Below are 19,633 nucleotides of genomic sequence, written 5' to 3' on the forward strand. Positions count from 1 at the left end.
AAAATGGGTCTTGTGTATTAGATTTCTACATTAGGCTTGAAGTTGTTGGACAAAGACGCAGAAAAACTCCGTCCAGATCTCCTGAAATTCAAAAGCATCACAAACTCTGTACATTTCCAATAACAAGGCGTGGATTTTAAATTAAAATCATTTTTAATAAATAAATCCATAGCATACATTTTAAAGTGCTATCATCTTCCCTTGAAGCTGTTACTAGTACAGTAAGTAGTACATCCTGCATAATGATCAAATAGCCACACAGTACACAAGTCCATGCCATTTCAAGTACGCAGGTTCACTTTCATAGTAGCTAAATTTTGTAGGTTATTTCCACAAGTTTTGCTTTGACTGCTGCGCCAAGGCTTCAGTTCTGACAAAACAGATGTTTGTAAGGAAAAGAGTCACGTATTGCGGCAGGGCATCATCTACACAACCAGGAACTCTTCAACTGATTCTGAACATGATAATTTAAGATTGAAATCTATATTTTAATCTTGAACAAAACATTAAAACAAGGTTATAATTCATATAGTAAAAGATGAGGTGGAAACCTCGTGTCCACATCTGAGATATGGAGATTGTCGCATGGTGTTAAAAGAAACTGCCTCGTTGATAACGATATGGTGGCTTCTGGCTCAATTTGCTTTAAACACGCATCAAAGAGAGAACAACTCAATTTTCAGAGGACAGAAAGCAAGTGTTGAACAGTGGTATGTAAGCCACACTTAGTGAGCAGTTCTTGAGGTAAAACAATCCCACTTTATTAACCAGTGCTGCATTGCAAAATATGCTCTCCACATTCAAGACAAACTTAAATTAACCGTGTCTGCTAGTAGTGGGTTAATGTCTTTTACACAATGGAGAAGAGCATCCCCATTACCTCCAGCAGATCTGTCCTGAGGAACAAGTGCTCGTTACCAGATGTGGTGGATCGGCTCGTCGGCCTCAGCTGCCATCGACAGCAGGATGGCCTTGGGAGTGTTCTCGAAAAGTGCTGCTCTGTTCTGAGTTTGGCCCTTCTTGACCCAGTGGCCGTAGATCTTGAATGCACACGCGTCAATGAGCTTGCGGATGGGCTTGACAGCGTACGGGTCACTCTTGATCACCTCTTTGGTGACGGGCTTGGCACGGCGGTAGTTGCAGTAGATCCTCATTGTGGCGAGAACAGTCATGCAAATGACCTGAAGGAGAAAGTTTGGGAAAAGTTCACTGGTGTCTCTGAGTGTTGGGGGTATATTAAATACGGGGAATGTGTACAGTGAAAGTGAATCCTAACCATGCCCATCACCTTAATAATGCTTTGGCACATACACGTGTGTGAATGTGTGATCACTGTGTTTGATTGACATCCTTCTTACCATCCCATTAGTTTTGTTGCACCGGCTTTGTCTTTCTTAAGTATATCGTAAGTTCTGGGGTTGATGTCCTACCTATCTTCCAGGGAAGCATTTGTTATCATTCATTTGAACATGAAACTCTAAAATGGCCAAAATGAAATAAGGCCATTATGAAATACCTAATCAAGTGAAAAAATACAGGACAATGCTGTTTATGAATGAACCAGCAAAACTGTAAAATAATCTTAGGAAAATATTTAAACCACTCTTTTTTTTTTCTTTTCATTTTGAGATTAGTGACAAAAACTCTATGAAAAGTGACAACAAGCCATTGTTGGGATTAAGGTTGGGCAGGTTTGGTTATTAGCAAAAATATAAAATATATTTATGAATATTAATACAATTATTAATATAATCCAAATTATTAATATGAATTAATAATTACGGGGTACCACCGTGGGATCAGGGACCAATAACCAAACATGAAAAGACGCCTCAAAAGGTGGCTGTCCACCTAAAAATGCTGATATTTAAAGTACTATCTTACATTAATAAAGGTGGACAGTGAGGGGTGAATCCGAGCACTGAGTGTGTACCGAGTTATTACAACAGGTACACACAATAACCACAGGCGACTGCTCTTTAAAAGAAACCATAGCATTTATTTAACCTTAGCACTGATTAACAATCAATAACTTTAGCCAACAACCACTATCGTCTAATCTAAACTCAATAAGCATACAACAATCAGCAAGCATACAAGAGGTGTGTGTTTCTGTGCGAATAGAGAGGGGGGTGCGAGGAAGATGGCGGACGTCACGCACAGAGCCAAAATGGCGGGCAGACCTGTGAAACTTAAATAAAAGGGCAGGGCCAAAACGGAGGACACGCTCTATTTATCCTCAGGATAGCGTGCAGCTTAGCTGGTTATGCTACCACGCTATCCAGGTGTGTGGGTTAGTGCAGAGGAAGGAGAAAGAAAGCACACAGATTAAGGCACAAGGAATCTCAAATGCCATGGTAAAGCACAATAGCTGTTCCTTTTTCACACAGGAACCCGGCAGCAAACTTTGATTCAACAGCCATGTTACTGGACTTTGATCTGATAAAGAACAGTTACTAGCTTCCACAGTGGCTAAAATAACAGTTAAATGGTCCAACAGCATGGTACTGATACACAACGGAACGTGCTAAGCACGAAAACACACAGCAAAACAGGACATGGCCGTCCATCACTTCCCACAATAAGCAAAGCACAGTTCACAACAATGAAGCTTAGATGAAATAACACACAGTTATAAAAACTATCTCTGCCCAGACATAAGCCTCTTACTTGAGATCGCTCTTGGTTAGCGATTTAATGCGTCAGTCTGTACTGATGGAGCCGGGTCCGCGCTGTTGGCGGGTTCAACTGTGAAACTGTCCCTTCGAGTGGCAGCGAGGGAGCAGCAGTCGACCACTCAGCAGCGGTCTTTCTCTCCGTGAAGAAGCGGTAAAACCTGACTCTTCCTTCTGCAGGTACGGGATCGTTGCGGGGAATAACGATCAGGATCCAAAAGCGTGTTCAGCAAACACAAAGCAGTCTGTTGCTCGTCCAGCGAGTTAAGACAAGTTCAAGTTCACTTGAGCGTCTCCTGAAGTAACCGAGGCTACAATGGAAAAGACGTCGAGCAGCGTGGTGCGCTCGGCTTATTGGAGGTAATGACATCATAGCTGTGCATCCCTATTCTCTGCACTGCGGCTGGCGTCTCGTCCAGTAGAAATCCGGTGTTTGGGATGAATTAACGGCTGGTGGTTTCACTGTCTGGCCTTTGTTTCCCATTCAAGCCTCGGGTCAAGGCTTCGCCTTTCCCAACTAGGCCGCTGTCTTTTGTTCTCCACACGTGTGAGGCCCAACATCATTTTGTAGTTTGATAGTTCGAGATAAGTAATCTGTCATAGCGAACATTTCTTTGCGTTTATTTGAATCAACGTTTCCAATCGTTGTGTGGTATTGCATTGACATCCTTTTGAAAACTGTCCTTGCTGGTGTGTTCAAGGACACTCCAATATGTGACATTGGAGTGCTGCCTCTCAAAGATCATTACGATTTCCAGTGAAGCCAGAAAATCTAACTAATGCCCATGTTTGCCTTTAGTTTGTCTTACAGGCACGGACATGATCAAAAGGACATGTTTGACACATTGGAAGGTAGGAAATAAATCTAAACATTTATGGTACGCTGTGTGTATGTCAATGTCATTGAAAATCTTTTATATCTCACCTTGAAGCGTCTGTACGGACTGAACTGTCGTACTTCATCCACCACATACTGTGAAAAGAACGAGTGGTTGAGAACATCACCAGCTGTGAATCGCTGCTTTGGGTCCACCACCAGCATCCGAGAGATCTGAGGAAACCACAGGTAGAGTTTTATTCATTCTTAATTAAAACCTTACTGCAGCTTCAAATTTTGACGTCACTAGTTGTCATAATTGATTTCAATACTTAATCAATCCAGGTTGAATGGGACAAGCTGTCTTTGGTCATTTGATTCTTTTACATAACCCAACCAGCAAAAGTCGAGGTGAAGAACAGCCTACCAAATCTTTAACGGTGTCTGAGCGGTCTTCCCATTCTGGAGACGAGAAGTCGTAGCTCCCGGTCAAAATCATACGCAGCATCATCATCTGTTTCCTGTGCCAGAAGGGCGGAGAGCCTGCAAGCAGCGTGTACATGATCACCCCTGAACTCCATCTGCAGGCAGGAACCAGAGGAAAATCAAGATTACAAAGTGTGTTAATATTCATTATCCAGATAGTGGATACTGGAAAGTGTGTAAGCCAAGTCATATATAAGATAACACATGTTTTTATATTGTACATAAGCTTACAGACACAATAGATTGTGTATGATTTCATACAATGAATTGAATATAGTTTTCACATTGCTGCAGAATTTATGTACATTGGCTTTGTTTCTACTGTGTCGTGTGATTTTTGTCTCTGCGCACTCACATGTCCACAGCAGCACCATATCCTGCGTGCCCTGCGTCCATGGAGCACTCGATGATCTCAGGAGCGAGGTAACCAGGGGTCCCACACACCTCTGCGTTACAGACACCTCAAACTTGTGAATTTTCAGAACCCACATTTATAAAAGCTTGAAAACATCTTTCACCACTTCATGATTTCTAGCAGAAAACCACAAAGGGTTTTTTTTTTTGTTTTTTTTTTTTACATGTGAACAAGGCTCTGTTGTGAGCATGTTAAGCAGTGTCTAAAGGAAAACTAGGAAAAAATACTAGAATGTCCAAAGCAGGCATACTGTTACTCCAGTAGAAGTACTGTGCAATTACTTTTTGAAAACTACTGAAATGAAAGTACATTAAGTTGCTCTATTGAAGATCACTTCAAGTAGCAGTTACTTAATTACAAAAGGTCATGTAAAAGGGCTATATTTATATAGCCGTTATCAAAACCAGAAATTACAAAGTGCTTTACAAGGGGAAAAAAACACAGGCAGCCTATTCCTCTCCAAAACAACGATGCATACAAAACAAAGGACTATCTTCACAAAAAAGGGCTTCTCAAAGATTGTCTACTGTGAAGCAAACTTGTGAGCTATAAAAGCACAACTGTAAGATATGCTGTAATTCTTACTCAAGCAAAAGTAGTTTAGTAAAGTATCAAATCAAATAATGACTTACATATACTACTTAACCCACTCAAATACAGTAACTTGAGTACTTATCGCTAGTTTCCACATCTTCAAGTGGGTTCTGTCTAACTAGAACATCTATAGCATCATTTACTTAAATTTGAAATGATTCAGCTCACTATGCATTTAGACATTTTTATTTGTTGCATGGTTACTGTAGATATGCGTGCATACTACGCTGAAATAGTTCTACAGGCTAATGGAGGTAATCTAACATGCACATTTCAGATTACAGTCCCATTAGACATTTGACTTGATCTGATGCTTTCTGCTAAGTCTATTTAAAAGGTCAGTGTACGCCGAGTGTCTGAGAAATAGATCTGAGTGTCTTGTTGCATCGTAACCTTTCTAAGAGCAGCTAAGAGAGATGGGAGTGCAATGTTGCCTGTTGTGCAACCAGACCCAGATTCTCCACCGACCGCCAGCAGCTGCTGTAAACGCACTGTAGGTTATAAACATAGTAATTTTATCAGAGCACGACAGCTAAATATGCCTCTGCTGTGTTCATGTTTAGTTGTCATTCAGCCCACGATATTGTTAACGGCTTTGATTATTTCAGTGAGCGATTTAGGTCACCTAGACATAAACTTGTCATTCTGAAATGGCAGAAAAATAGTGTAATAATGCTTTCACGGACCTTTGAGCTTCTGTCCCGGCTTGATTTGCACAGCGAAGCCAAAGTCGGTGAGTTTGATGTTCATCTCGTCGTCTAAAAGGATGTTCTCTGGCTTCAAGTCCCGGTGGACGATGTTCTGGCCGTGGAGATACTGGACCACCTCCAGCAGAGCACGCATGATCTTCCTAAAACCAACACACACCAAACTCTTAAGGTCTAGGTTAAAAAATGGAAATAATTTATCGCCTTTGTCTTAGGAAATAGAAATAACACTCTCGCTGACCTGGTTTCCTTCTCACTCAGAGTAACTTTCTCCGTGAGGTAGTCAAAAAGCTCACCCCTCTTCATCCTGAGGGAAAGAAAAACAAACTTATGTGTGAATTTGAGTTTAAAACTCAGTCATGTAAAACTTGAGATGTGACACTTACAGGTCAAAAACCAGGAAGAAGAAGGCTTTGGACTCGTAGCAGTCTTTGAGCTGTACTGGAGAGGAGAGAGACAGTATTTAATGAAGAACAAAACAAAACAAAGACGACTTAAATTCACTGACCTCTTGAGTATGTTAGTTGGACAAGGTGACCATATTATCCTGATCTAGACTTTTCCCCATAAAATTAAGATGCACACAGTTTAAATTAAAATCTGTCAGGGGAATGAATGGGCTTACTGATGTTGTCCTGTCCGCAGACTTTCTTGAGGATGTCGATCTCCTTCACCGTCGCCTCTCTGATCTCGTCGATCTCCTGCGGGGTCATCTTGTCCGAGGGGGTGATGTCGATGATCTTCACCGCGTACTCCTGAGACGTCCGTTTGTCAACACAGCGACGCACCACACTGCTCACTCCCCTGGGCAAGAGAGAAAACACAGCGGCCTTGTTATCTACAGCTTTGTCAGGTTACTTATTCCTTCAGAGGGTTGTGTTTGCGCAGCTGGACTCAAAGAAAACATGTTTGTGTGCTTCAGCCAGGAATTTCGGCAACAAACTGAAAGTTTCTGTGATAAATCCTGGATGTAATTAGGGCTGAGCGAGCACTCGGCTGAAACGAGTATCCGGTACAGATAATGTACTTTTTGAGTATGAGTATCATCAGAGTAAAATGTGTCAATATTTGTACTTAAATATAGCAACTTTTATTTAAAAAAAAAACTTTTTCCCTTACTCTCTTGTCATCAAAAACATTGCTCTGAAGCTCAATTCTGAGGCTGTTCTGTAAATAGTTTTCTAATAAATATAGCAACTTCTGATCAACCCATATCAATTTCAGGCTGAAATGAACAACTTCTGGGTAGTCCCACCCACGTCTGGTTTAAGCCCCGCCCGTTCCGAGTATGGATACGAATACAGATAATTTAGTTGGTTGAACAGATACAGATAATGGTGTACTTGCTCATCCCTAGATGTAATGTTCAATACTCAAAATGTTTCTTTCATCATATATGTTTTTCCATGTTCTTCCTTTATACTACACTGAATATAATCTAATCTGTGGAAGATTAGCCTTGTCTTGACGTTTATCAAACATCATTCACTTCAAGGAACATGGCCTGAACGTAAAGTCAAAGATTGTGAAATGAAATCCATTTCAGATGATAATTTAGAGGATACTGAACGGACTCTCCATCCCGTGTTTGTGAAGCTGACTAATGTGAGGAGTACTAGAGCAGCTGAACACATTGTCCACATCCTGTGACCTCATGGCCTGCATGTGAGAACGGGAGTGAAATTACGTAATCTGACAGCGTGCCGTCCAATCCCTGGCAGCTCTCAACACTAACCCTTTGTCCAAAACACACTGAAATTAATGAATGCAGCCTCCTTGAACACTGTGTGCTTATGTAACAGTAACGCCGTCTGACAGATGGAGGGGAATGACAATGAGCTCTGGCACTGCTGACATCTCTCAGGGACTTCTGGGAAACTTCAGGGAAACCATTTGGCTTGTTTTTGTACTGTGCACACCGACAGTGATAGTGTTTCAAACTGAAGCCTCAGTCAAATATTCTGATTCTGACTAATGTGTTGCTTTTTATTGTGCAGTTAAATAACATTTTAGAAAAAGTTGTGAATTTCTAGACCACACATTTTTCAAAATGTGTTTTTCTTGGCCAGTGGTTCACAACACTTTTGGCTTGTGACTTAAAGGAATGCTGTAGTTTGACATTTTTGGGAAATATGCTTATTCACTTTCTTACAAGAAGATTGATACCACTTACATGTCTGTCTGTTAAATATGAATCTATAGCCAGCAGCCTGTTAGCTTAGCTTAGCACAAAGATTGGAGGGAAACAGCTAGCGTGACTCAGTCCAAAGGTAATAACATTCGACTTCCTGGAGTCTCCGCTGATTACCTGGAAAACTTTGGTCTCTGTACGAATTAAACAAACTAGATATAACGTGTTGAGTGAGCTTTAGAGGTGCTGGTAGGTGGATTTTGTTACCTTTGGACAGAGCCAGGCTAGCTGTTTCCCCTTGTTTCCAGTCATTATGCTAAGCTAAGCTCCTGTGATTTTTTATTTGAATAAAGAAGAAATCCCAAAGAAATAAAACGGAGAATAAATAAAAAAAGAAGCAAAGAGTAGAGGAATCTCATGACTCCTCTGATTTAGTTTGTGACCCCTTGTGGGGGTCCTGACCCCCCAGGTTGGGAATCCCTGCTGTAGGCTAATTTAAGACTTTATCAACATACCGTCCCAGAATCTCCTTGGGGTCATACTTGTCGTAGAACTCCTGGGCTCCCACCCAGTCAGGGATCTCCTCCTCTTTGGTCATGATGGCTGTGATGCTGGTTCACCGCCGCAGCTGCACAACTGTTCTCCTCTTACAGCTCACAACAGGTCGCTGACACAACACAGCTTTTTATCAGTTAGGAAATGAATAACAGTACTCATTATGCAGCAGGAGTAGCCATGTCGGTATTTATATTGTTATATATTATGTTATCAGTGATCATTGCTGATGCATTAATGTCTAAGCAGCACTTTAATGTTGTAGCAGGTCACAGTGAAGCTGATTTAACTACTGAGCTGAAATGATTAGTTGATTAACTGATTAATCAGCAACTATGTTGATGGGCGATTCATCGTTTAATGTCATATTTTATGCAGAAATGTCAAACATTTGCTGGTTGCAGCTTCTCAAATGTGAGGATCTGCTGCTCTTCCCTATATTGTTGTAAATTGAATATTTTTGGGTTTTGGACAAAACAAGCAATTTGAAGATGTCACTTTGGGCTCTGAGAAATTGTGATGGGCATTTTTTTAAATTATTTTTTGACATTTCATAGACGATTAATCAATAATTAAAAAAATAAATGTCAGACTAATTGATAATGAAAATAATCGGCCCTTCCTAACTCCTACTGTTGGTTAGATAAATCTATAACAATACATCAAGTTTTATAAACCGACCATATGTAAAATCTTAATCTGCAAAGTAACCAGTAACTATAACATATAAACACATACAGCCAGGCAAGATGCACTGTATTTTTCTCTGTAATGTAGTGGAGTAGAAGTATAAAGTAGCATAAAATACAAATACTCAAGTAAAGTGTCTCAAAATTGTACTGGAGTACATGTATGTCACTGTATGTTAAACCACTGTTGGTGTGTTAATGTCGGTGGTGGCACTGCAACTAATGATGTCAATACTCAGAAAACAGAGCAGTTTACTCTCAGTTCACACTGTCACTCAGACTGGGGACTAAACTGTCATGTGTATTAACAACATGGTATTGCTTCATTTCCACTGGAACACAGACGGCGGAGCTCTGATCTGTCTGCATATTTATAAGCTCACCGTGCAGCTGATGGTAAAAATCAAGCAAAAACAAACTTATCAGACTACATAGATGACTGAGGATTAAATTAAAGTGACTTGTTTCATGCAAATTTCACCTTATTCATAAATCTAAAGGTGTAAGGCGGTTTCGACATGTTCAGTTACCTGGTGTAGATAGACGCATTAATCAGTATCGATGGCGCTGCCACTTTTTGTAAAATTACAGTAAGAAGTTTCAGTCGGCTCTTTCGCTCTCATGCTGCCTGTAACAGGATCTAATAAGCGAACTAACTACAAGTTATCGTCCCAGACTTAATGTCATACCCGACACATATCACTGGCAGCAGACTAATGAAGCTGTATGCCAGCGTGTGAACTAGATCCTCCTCTCATCCTCGGTCACTATTTGACCTTTTGCGGGCTCCAATGTTATAAAACATTAAAGAAAACGACGCTCGGTCACTCACCGTGTCCCGTGCTGCTCAGTCCCGGTTATAACACGGTGTCCGTCATTATTACTCTGCCTGTTCACAAAGTGTAAGAGGACGAAAAAAGATGTCCACTCAACACGGTGCTGTGGCGGCTTTGTGGGGCCGCTGCCATTGCAAAGGGTGAGCTTTAATGTCAGATGCCAAAAATAAATTGTTGCTTCCGCAGCAGCAGCACACTCTGAACGCGTGTCTGCACAAAACCCAGATCCATGAAATTACACCCTGCAGCTCCTGCCTTCACCGTGAGACATGCAGAGAGACAGGGCTGTCCTACATTACTTCACAAGTAACATCCAACTGGTGGATTTGCACCGAGGCTGGAGTGACATGACAGGTGCTGGACCCCGTGGTGTCCCCGCTTTGTAGCTGTTAAATTTGAATTAAAAAGAGGTGAATGTAAAAATAGAAATGCATTTTGAAGAGTGCGATGTAATAATGTGGTCTATCTGAACAGGCAGTGAAATAAATCATCAGTGTTTTTATGATTCAAGTGCTTTATTATTTTTTAAACCTAAACTTGTTACAAACAAACTGTGGACATCAATAATCCAGAAGGTGGAAACTGGTGCTTTATCATCATCACCATCATCTACAAATGCAGTTCATATTGTGATTTATATATTCGGGAGGAACTGTAAATTAAAAGCGCTAATGAAAAACAACTGAAATCAACTCAAAGCATGCAACACCAAAATATATAAACATTATTTATACGACTATAATTACAAACTCTGCAGCACTGTCCTGAGAAATAAATACAATGATGCAGTCTGATGATAATCAGCTGTCAAAATAAAGCATGTTTATTGATCTCTTGTGAATTACACCTTCTTAGTATCCAGTATGGTTGCTTATTACAGTTTGTATGCACTCCTCATGCTCCAGGTTTTTGTCTCAGCCTCATGACAGACCTGTGGAGAAAAGAAGTTTAATTAGACGAGTTTTCATACCTACTATCATTTATAATAATTCATTTGGAATATTCAAATATCTTACAGTACAAGAAAAAAAGTGTTAGCTGGTTATATGAAGCATTCAGAAAGCCTACTACTCCATCCTTTGGCCACACTGGGTACTCCAACACATTACATCAGAACCATGATGTGCTTAGTGCAAAGTCATTTGGCTATGATGACTAGGTGCTTATGCAAAGCCTCCTTATTTGGCAAATCAAGTATAAAAAGTACAGCAAACAATACGCCTGCAAGAGACAATGTGTTGATCTGATATAAAATATGAGCAAAAACCTAAATTACAAAACAAAAAAAGGCAAATTATAATGATACAGTTGTATTAGTGGGCCGAGATTGCGCTGCAGGACTGCCAGACACTCCTGTCAATAAGCTATAAATCCTTATGTAACCTAATTTCATACAAAAGGGCCAGACATGTTTCCAGTGTTACACTTTTCACTCACCATTAGCGAACTTGCACTGTTTGAGCACCTCACTGAAGCCCTCGCAGAGCTTGAAGTCGCTCTGGTTTTGGGCACAATCGATGAACTGTTTGAGCTCATAGGAGCAGGCCTGCTGCTGCTGAGGGGCCTCCTGCTGGTACATGGACTGTGGCTGCTGCTGGTACATGGACTGTGGCTGCTGCTGGTACGGCTCCTGAAAGACACAAGGAACATGATGGGATCCTTCACACATCTACTGTACTGATGAGGAACAGCTGCAGGTTAAACCAAAACAGATTTTTCTGTGTAAACATCAATCATTTGTTTTAATTTGTAACACAATGATAAAACATGACATCTTCTGTCAATACTACCAGAAAGTTTTAAGACATCCATCAATAAAATGTTGAAATGCCTAACACAGTAATATGACAAGCAAGTGTCAAAATGTGAAGACATCTCACATGTCAAAATATAAGAGTTTCCCTTGGGATATTTTATGTAAGATAGGTACAGCAGAGTGGAATCAGTGAGCACACAAATACCTTAATACCTACTGTGGATATACCCAGGTAATGGTATGATAATGCACATGGTTCACAGTAATCCGACTTCCTCAATAACCTGAATTGAGTTCATAGCCTACAGGCATTTATGAGTGGAACGTCATTGGCATTTTTTCGTCAATAAATGAACTGACTCCATTACACCAGGTTAACTGCATTCAACTTTAGTTGTAACAGAAAAACTGTTTCACCGTATCCACAAAACCTATTTCTTCTTCCACCACTAGCCATTTCTCTGTGTTTCTGAACATACCTAATTTCATGCTCTGTGATCATATGTGCGTACACATAATGAAAACAGAAATAAGACTAAAAGCAAAGAGCAACATAGTTAAGAATCAGGTATCTCTAATCAAGTAGCACTGACTCCAGTTACAGGAAGATATTCTAGTCGAGGTGTTTAAATTATAGTTTTTTTATGGTTATTGTTTATTATATTCAGTTATTACGGTGCACGCTATTACATGTACTGATTTGTGGATTACAGCAAATGTGATGTTTGTTTCATCACTACTTTGCCTCCTCCACCAACCCCCAAACACCAACACACACCAGTGTTTTGTTACCTTCCTACTAAGGTCAAACACACTAATCTGCCCTGAAACTATTCCAGTCCGATGACTAGCTAAACCGCAGTTTATTTACCTGGTATGTGACGTCAGGCCTGGCAGGCTCTGAGTTTCCTCCACTGAAGCCTCCAGTCATGGCGTGGCCAAGGGTGTGTCCTACTGCAGAGCCCACTGCCACTCCAGCGGCTGTAGTCGCCATCTGGGCAAACATACCAGGCTGCCTGGGTGCTGCAGCTGGAGCACCCACAGCACTCGGAGGAGCCTGCATTGGAGCCGGGGCATAGGAGCGAGGAGGTGCAGCCCTGGCCATAGGTGGTGGTGATGGTGGTGCCCGGCTGTAAAGAGAAGGTTATTTTAAAAGTACAATCCCATCACAATCAAGAACTGACACTACCTGTATGTGCTCGTATCAGTTTTTCCAAATTGGTTTGTATTCTAACTTAATTAAGACTCAAGTCTGACTCTGTTAACTGCTAATGCTAATGTTCAAGAAGGTCACAAACATCTCTCTCCAGTCTTGAGAAAAGAAGGTTCTGCACACCAAAGTGTGTAAAGTATTTAATCGGGGCAAATGTTTGACAATGGGAAACTTTGATCTTAAAATTGTATTCATATATAAAAAGAACACATCTGTGCATTAGATGAATCTTATGATGAATCTTATACAAAAGCCATTCAAAGTGTGGATAAGTGACAAAACTGTAGAAACTATCAGTGCTATAGCAAGTCAGTGTGAAAACGGTATGTGGCACTGTATGTGTGGGGTCATGGATATGAGTTCAGAACTAGTGATACTGACAAAATCTAATTATATGTTGGACTACTAGTATCTAGAGTCCAAAGCTTTCATGCAATGCTTAATCTAAAATAGCTGTGGGTAGCATAGTACAATATCAGACATATACTTATTTAGTAATGGGGATATGATGACAAGTTAGAGGCATTCGCTATTCATGTAACTTCAGAATTTTTCCACTTAACTGCAATTAAACCTTTGAGACAAGGAAGACATTTAAGCTTTATCATGATTTTACACTGAACAAAATCCCAAATGACATCTAACGTTAGTAGTTACATCCGTAAGATATGTGTGGCGCAACAGAAATAAAGAATCGATTAAAGTCTTAATTTAGCTGCAGGTTAAAGGGAAACTAAAGGGAAAGGCTGACTGTAGCTTTATGTAATTCCACACTGTTTTAAAATGTTAAATTTTGGCGTTGTGACGCAACAAAACATTATCATTAAAAAGACCATGACGCAGATTACATCCTGTGACCTTCATTACTTTTATCAATGACTTTTGAGCAAACACCAGTTTCCTGATAGGACAGGAAGACATTTAGATGTACAAATATAATCATTGCAAGTTAGTTCTAGCTGCTAATGATAGGTAATTTCCCTGACTAGCACTAGCTAACATACGTAACTGTAACGCTAGCTAACAGCTACCTACACTTGCTAGCAGCTACGTTAGCCTAGCTCACTAACTGTTACGTTTTAACAACTTTTAACAAATGGCATTTAAAAGTTACCTGGCTGGAGGAGCCATCCTGGATGTCCGGCTTCTGCTTCCTCTCGGCATGTTTAAATTATTAATATATTTGTGAGTTTGCTTGCTGATAAAAACAAACGCAACACTGAGTCTGTATCACACACTCGCAGATGTGAGTCGACCTTTGGATAATCCGGAACGTTCTATGTGTTACATCATTTGTCTCACGGGTAACTTCCGGTATGACGGACCCAACAGCTTCCACCAGTTTCCATGGTTAATACAGTTACACCACGTTAAGTATTTATTATGTAACTTATGTAACTATATACCGGTATATACACACACACGTTTCCCAATGCGTTTTGCCTGAAATTACAATAAAATAATATTAAAAAACAGTCCGTTTTTGTGAGCTCCACAAAAGCCTTCCAACTGTCTTGTCTAACGAGTATGACATATTTTTAAGAGGTGAACTGTACGCTGCTTTCAGAGTAAATTCTGAGTAGTGTTTTAATGAGACCCTTATTCATGTAAATTATATTGAGTATTACATGTGTTTAAAAAAAAGATGATATAGTTTGTATGCTCATCACATTGTGCTTCAGATGCCCCTTTTAAACCTAACAAACATGTTCAAATCATTCATTACAAACATGTCTTGGGTGCATCAGTCACTGTATCATTTGGGGGTTGCCTGGTTGTAGACCTCTGAATTGCTGCAACAGTTTTTCAGCTTTTCAAATAATGAAGTAAAACAAAATAGCAATTCAGTCCGATTATCCAGGTGGCCTACTTCAAGGCACTGGGATAAAAAAAAAAATCATACGGGAGGATGTGCATGTGTCCTAAGTGAGTAAATGGATCAGCAACACTCTGCCTGCGACACATAATGAGGTTCCACTTTCACTTTCTGCAGTGTCCCTCTGACTGTACGACAGATGCGCCTCATAAGCTCTAAATTGATCCACCAAAAAGAAGCTTCACCCGTGCATTTCAGCCCACTGATCAGGCTTTCTATCAGTGATCGGACACAAAATTTGTGCCTAAGTTTTCCTGAAGCAGGAAGGCTGAAAAAAACAACAGTTGAATGAGAATCATTTACATCAGCTTTGTGTTTTAAGTAAAGTTCATTTAGTTTAAAAAGAGAGCTACATATTAAAGGGTAATTGGTATTAAACAGTGATTGCTAGGCTGTTTTAAGCATAGCCAACATTGCACATTACATTACAAAAAATAACAACACATTTCTGTGTTTAATAGGTTTATTCTTTAGAAAACAAACCTATATATACATGTGCAAAGCCAACACATACAAAACAAAAATCTAGTATTATTTTTCTGTTTTGTTCTTTCATAATCAACAGAAATATCTGGTCATATACCAGTACATTATAGCAATGACAAGCTTTACCTGTAAACAGGTTACACACATTTATAACTATAAAAATCATATGTAGCATTCCTCAGCCATATTTTATTTCATAATAAGGATTTAAATAAAGACAAATGATCACTTATTGCTCAAATTAAGCAGTAAAGCCACAGAGAAAGACATGTTACTCGTTTTTCCCTTTCTTCTTTTTATCTGAAAATTTACGTCGTTGATGGTGTCCACTTCCTCGTCCTGATCTGTTTCCTTTTGCTCTTCGATCTTCCCACGTTGGCATAGGTGGCTCAATTTCCCTTGGTCGTCCTCCTCTGTCTGGTACTTCGCCCATCAAGGTCTAGTGAGATCAAAGAAAAATTTTAAAACATCTGCACTCTGAGCTAGAGACGTCTTGATTCAGAATCACAGGCAGGGTTTATAACTGTTAACGGTTGTACCTTGTAGACGGGGGTGCTTGTTTTAGCCTTGATTGGCTCAATGAAGGATTGATCCTCTCTGGCAGCAATCAGAAGGGACGGGGAGACGAGGGAGGAGCCGACGAGGGAGGAAAGAGGAGGCACTGAGGCCAGCGCTTCACTGCGTTCCTGTAAATAAAGGACTGATTTAACTTGGAGGCTTCTGCACAGCTAATAGTAACTAATCTGACAGTTAGTCTATAATAGCTGTCAAATGTGAATCCAGTTTTCCTGTTACTACATTAATTCATTTTTACAGTAGCTTTGGTGGGACTTGTTTATATTTAATTTTTTTTATGAATCACTATTCACTATCATTGAATAATAGTACCCAACAACCAAGTTTTCCACTTTGGTATGGCTGTTTTTAAAGTGATGCAGGGATTTATCATGCCTACCTTTTGTTTTTCTCCCCATGCAAATGACTCCAGTGTAACCTCAAAGCGTTTGATCATCATTTGACGCCGACACTGATAGTCCTTTGACAGAACTTGATTGATCCTTTCAACTTGCCTCTAAGAAACAGAAAGAAAAAAAAGGTTGAAATGCTCATGTTAGAGTTACATTTGATGTATAATGAACTGGTAACAGCCTTGGCAACATACCCACTGCTCTGAGCTGAGGATGGTGTTAAGAAGTGGTTTTGTCATGTCTCCACACGGTAGACGAGCAAGCCTTGACTCCACCTGCATTAAAATAACGTTTAAAAAATCCTGTCAGTGCTTCTCAGTTTGTAGTCATGACTTATACAGAGCTCAGTCTCTCTTATATCAGACTTACCTCATGCAACACATCTGTAAATTGAGAGGAGACGTCCATGTCGAGGGCGTGCAGCAGTAATATCCACTCTGCCTGCATCTCTGCCTTCCTTTGGTCTTTGTCAGAAACATCATCGTCTTCATATTCCTGAAAAAACTCAGCGAGTTCATGGCTGTGATCTTCAACTCGCTGCTCTTTTCCAGACTCCTCTCCTGTTGTTTTCTCCTCAGAATGCAATTCCTTATGCTTGATTATGCGAGCTGCTTGCAATTCTGATACAAGGAACTCTAAAGGATTGAACAATAATTTCATTTAATTTCCCTTCATTTAAAAAGTTGGGCAGGAAATGTACAAATGGGTGCTGCAATCATCTGTTATTACTTTAAAGTGATCACATTCTGCTCATTTTCAGGTTCATAATTTTATTTTGGGGTTGTACCAGAATAGGTTGACATGGTGTAATTAAAAATAAACAACAACACACCATATTTTTTTCTCATACTGACCCCAGTGGACTCCTATTATTTCTCACCAGTGACTCTGTTGAGGATGCATGGCTCCAGCACCTCTGAGGTCAGCACAGTGAGGGGAGAGAACATGTTTGACAGTAAATGTCTCAGTTCTCCCACCAGCAAGACGTCACCTGTCCTGTTTGAGTCTGAAAAAAAGGAAAGACAAGGCAATTTTATTTGTACTGCACAAGTAAACTCAATGGGCTTTGTATTAAAATCATACAGCAACAAGTAATAAGTACAGAAGAATACCATATCTGTATCGGCCTTAGAATTCTTTAATCGGTTGTGCTGTACCTGTTTTCTTTATATTTTACAATGAATGTATATATAGTATACATATATCTACATTTATTTATTTATTTTACTATTTATACTGAGCATCTTCGGCACGAAAAAAATCAATCTATATATCAATACTAGATCTGGATATTAGTCTACTGTGCGTACTGTTAGAAACAGTCTGACTGGACTGTTAGTTAGAAAACCTTCATAATAAAAACCTTGTAGCTCTGGACAGAGACTCCTCAGCTCTGCGGTCAGCCAGGTGAGCAGCGGACAGGGAAGTTCATCACATTTACACCGTGTGAGGCAGGAACCGCCCGGGTACCTGACCAGGAAATAAAGACGACAGGTGAAATTACCTGATGCAGGTCGGTAATGTACTGATATACTGGAAAGGCCAGAATATTGATACTAAATTACAAATTTAGCTAGCTGCTGACAATGAAGTGCTTATAAATCACATGCTGCTAGCTAACTTGTATCAAACTGTACCCAGCATTAGCTTTAAACGTGTTGCTATAACAACAAATGAAGGTAGGTGACCTAGCATTAACCAACAAAGCAGTTAAACCTTACTTACCCTAAAGCTTTAATCGCCGAAACTGTCCCTACCCTCCTCTCCATTGTCACTATAATGGTGAACAACTAATATATGTTACAGTAAGTCAGCTCAACCCCAGTAACGAAAGTTCAAGCGTGTTTTCAAACTGCGCTTCCTCCTTTGACTGTGCTTAATGGTTGGCCACATGCCGCCACCTGCTGGCCGGAGTGTGCGCAGGCACTGCTCTCTATAACAATATGAATCCCCAGGTGAACAAGTACTCAGCTCTTGTAGTAAAAGCAGCAATACTCTGTTACAAGTAAAAGTCATGCATTCAAAATTGTACTTATGTAAAAGTACAAAAGTATTGGCATCAACATATACTTAAAGTACCAAAAGTAAAAGTACTCATTATGTAAAATGGCCCATTTCAGAATGATTTATATTATATTATTGATGCTTTAATGTGTACGTCGCTTTAATGTTGCAGCTGGTAAAGGTGGAGCTAATTTTAATTACTTTATATACTGCCGCGGATCAAAAAAGTTTTATCTTAATCTATAATATTCCATCATAATTTATTTAATGATTATATTTGATATTAAAGAATCTGCAAAGTAACTTAAGTTATCAAATAAATGTAGTGGAGTAAAAAGTACAATATTTGCCTCTGAAATGTAGAGTGTGGAATATAAAGTCGCAGAAAATGGAAATAAAGTAAAGTGAAGCAAAGTATCTCAAAATTGTACTCAAGTACAGTAGTTGAGCAATACTATACAGGAAATTATTCAAGCAACAGTGAGCTATAAAATAAATACAAGAAAGTAAGTAAAACAATTTTAATTAAATAATAAAATTACAAAAAACAAATAAAACATGTAGAAAAAATATAAACATGAAAATAAATTAGCTTTATACAATAAACTGTACATTGCCATCTGTTTAAAAAAGTAAAACAAACAATTTAAACAGAATAATGAAAGAAAAATTATAAAAAAACAAACAAAACATATACAGAAAAATATATACTAAAAAACAGAAAAGAAAAATGGGTAAAATGGGTATCAGGTAAATGGGTAAATGACTATCTGTTTACATAATCCTAAACCATTTCTATTTTTTAGATTTAGATTGTGAGTAAAGTAATAATAATAAACTTTATTTATACAGCACTTTTCAAAACAAAGTGCTTTACATGGTTGAACCAGGATTAAAACATTGCAATGATGCAAACAAAATCAGTTAAAATAATGCAAATAAAAATTGAAAAAAATTCCCAACAATAATATAAGATAAAAACAATAATAATAAAACCGATAAGGAATAAATAAAAATAAAAATAAATAATAAAATAAAACATTGTGCTAGCATTAATAAAAAGCTTTTTATTTTATTTATTGTCTCTCCCTCAGCCTCTTGAAAAATCTGTGGTACTGATATAATATGTCTCACAGTTTCTTTACTTTACTATCACTTCCCACAATCAGTCAGTCCTGAAAAAAATACAGTGATGTGTTTTACATTGTTGTCCAGTAGGAGCCACTAGAGGCCTGTGACGGACTGGTGTTACGTTAACATGATAAAACGTTACTGTTACTAAGGTGGAAAGTAAAACTTGCTGCAATGAAGTGCTATTTTCAGGTACTTATACTACTTGGGTATTTCCATTTTGTTACTCAATACTTCTAAGCCACTACATTTCAGAGGGATATTGTACTTTTTACTGCACTACATTTATTTGAG

At 39.1% G+C, this 19,633-nt stretch overlaps 3 protein-coding genes across 6 annotated transcripts; all 3 read right to left on the reverse strand.

The window, feature by feature from the left end:
* Positions 1-134: 134 nt before the first annotated feature.
* LOC122878820 (phosphorylase b kinase gamma catalytic chain, skeletal muscle/heart isoform-like) lies at positions 135-10,220 on the reverse strand. Of its 4 annotated transcripts, none has more exons than XM_044202234.1 (10): positions 9,902-10,220; positions 8,341-8,506; positions 6,320-6,498; positions 6,081-6,135; positions 5,936-6,001; positions 5,674-5,837; positions 4,334-4,439; positions 3,920-4,073; positions 3,601-3,726; positions 135-1,181 (listed from the first exon to the last, which is right to left on the reverse strand). In XM_044202234.1, the coding sequence occupies exons 2-10, from the start codon at positions 8,421-8,423 to the stop codon at positions 915-917; spliced, it is 1,200 nt and encodes a 399-aa protein (XP_044058169.1). In that variant the 5' UTR covers positions 8,424-8,506; positions 9,902-10,220; the 3' UTR covers positions 135-914. The 4 variants fall into 4 exon arrangements, with proteins under 4 accessions (XP_044058169.1, XP_044058166.1, XP_044058170.1 ...); XM_044202231.1 differs by having other exon boundaries at positions 8,341-8,492; positions 9,902-10,219; XM_044202235.1 differs by having other exon boundaries at positions 4,334-4,424; positions 8,341-8,492; positions 9,902-10,217.
* Positions 10,221-10,401: 181 nt separating this feature from the next.
* chchd2 (coiled-coil-helix-coiled-coil-helix domain containing 2) lies at positions 10,402-14,175 on the reverse strand. Its single transcript, XM_044202236.1, has 4 exons — positions 13,989-14,175; positions 12,533-12,791; positions 11,343-11,535; positions 10,402-10,836 (listed from the first exon to the last, which is right to left on the reverse strand). The coding sequence occupies exons 1-4, from the start codon at positions 14,036-14,038 to the stop codon at positions 10,826-10,828; spliced, it is 513 nt and encodes a 170-aa protein (XP_044058171.1). The 5' UTR covers positions 14,039-14,175; the 3' UTR covers positions 10,402-10,825.
* Positions 14,176-15,195: 1,020 nt separating this feature from the next.
* On the reverse strand, positions 15,196-18,089 carry im:7138535 (uncharacterized protein LOC797998 homolog). Its single transcript, XM_044202897.1, has 8 exons — positions 17,930-18,089; positions 17,568-17,674; positions 17,085-17,210; positions 16,574-16,839; positions 16,399-16,479; positions 16,192-16,308; positions 15,776-15,922; positions 15,196-15,675 (listed from the first exon to the last, which is right to left on the reverse strand). Exons 1-8 carry the CDS (start codon positions 17,971-17,973, stop codon positions 15,508-15,510), a joined length of 1,056 nt encoding a protein of 351 aa, XP_044058832.1. The 5' UTR covers positions 17,974-18,089; the 3' UTR covers positions 15,196-15,507.
* Between the last annotated feature and the right edge of the window lie 1,544 nt (positions 18,090-19,633).

Source organism: Siniperca chuatsi, linkage group LG7 (genome assembly GCF_020085105.1).
Source record: "Siniperca chuatsi isolate FFG_IHB_CAS linkage group LG7, ASM2008510v1, whole genome shotgun sequence".
Taxonomy (NCBI): Eukaryota; Metazoa; Chordata; class Actinopteri; order Centrarchiformes; family Sinipercidae; genus Siniperca; species Siniperca chuatsi.

What these genes read in the sequence shown, in the direction of transcription:
- chchd2 (XM_044202236.1), bottom strand. Translation starts at nt 14,038, where the DNA reads ATGCCGAGAGGAAGCAGAAGCCGGACATCCAGGATGGCTCCTCCAGCC. An exon ending in AGGATGGCTCCTCCAGCCAG is followed by an intron (nt 12,792 to 13,988) that starts GTAACTTTTAAA and finishes TTCTCTTTACAG; the next exon opens with CCGGGCACCACCATCACCAC. An exon ending in GGCCTGACGTCACATACCAG is followed by an intron (nt 11,536 to 12,532) that starts GTAAATAAACTG and finishes TGTGTCTTTCAG; the next exon opens with GAGCCGTACCAGCAGCAGCC.
- LOC122878820 (XM_044202234.1), bottom strand. Translation starts at nt 8,423, where the DNA reads ATGACCAAAGAGGAGGAGATCCCTGACTGGGTGGGAGCCCAGGAGTTC. An exon ending in CTGAGTGAGAAGGAAACCAG is followed by an intron (nt 5,838 to 5,935) that starts GTCAGCGAGAGT and finishes TGTTGGTTTTAG; the next exon opens with GAAGATCATGCGTGCTCTGC. An exon ending in TATGGTGCTGCTGTGGACAT is followed by an intron (nt 4,074 to 4,333) that starts GTGAGTGCGCAG and finishes TCCTGCCTGCAG; the next exon opens with ATGGAGTTCAGGGGTGATCA.
- im:7138535 (XM_044202897.1), bottom strand. Translation starts at nt 17,973, where the DNA reads ATGGAGAGGAGGGTAGGGACAGTTTCGGCGATTAAAGCTTTAGG. An exon ending in TCTCTGTCCAGAGCTACAAG is followed by an intron (nt 17,211 to 17,567) that starts GTTTTTATTATG and finishes CCTTTTTTTCAG; the next exon opens with ACTCAAACAGGACAGGTGAC. An exon ending in TTACAGATGTGTTGCATGAG is followed by an intron (nt 16,480 to 16,573) that starts GTAAGTCTGATA and finishes ATTTTAATGCAG; the next exon opens with GTGGAGTCAAGGCTTGCTCG.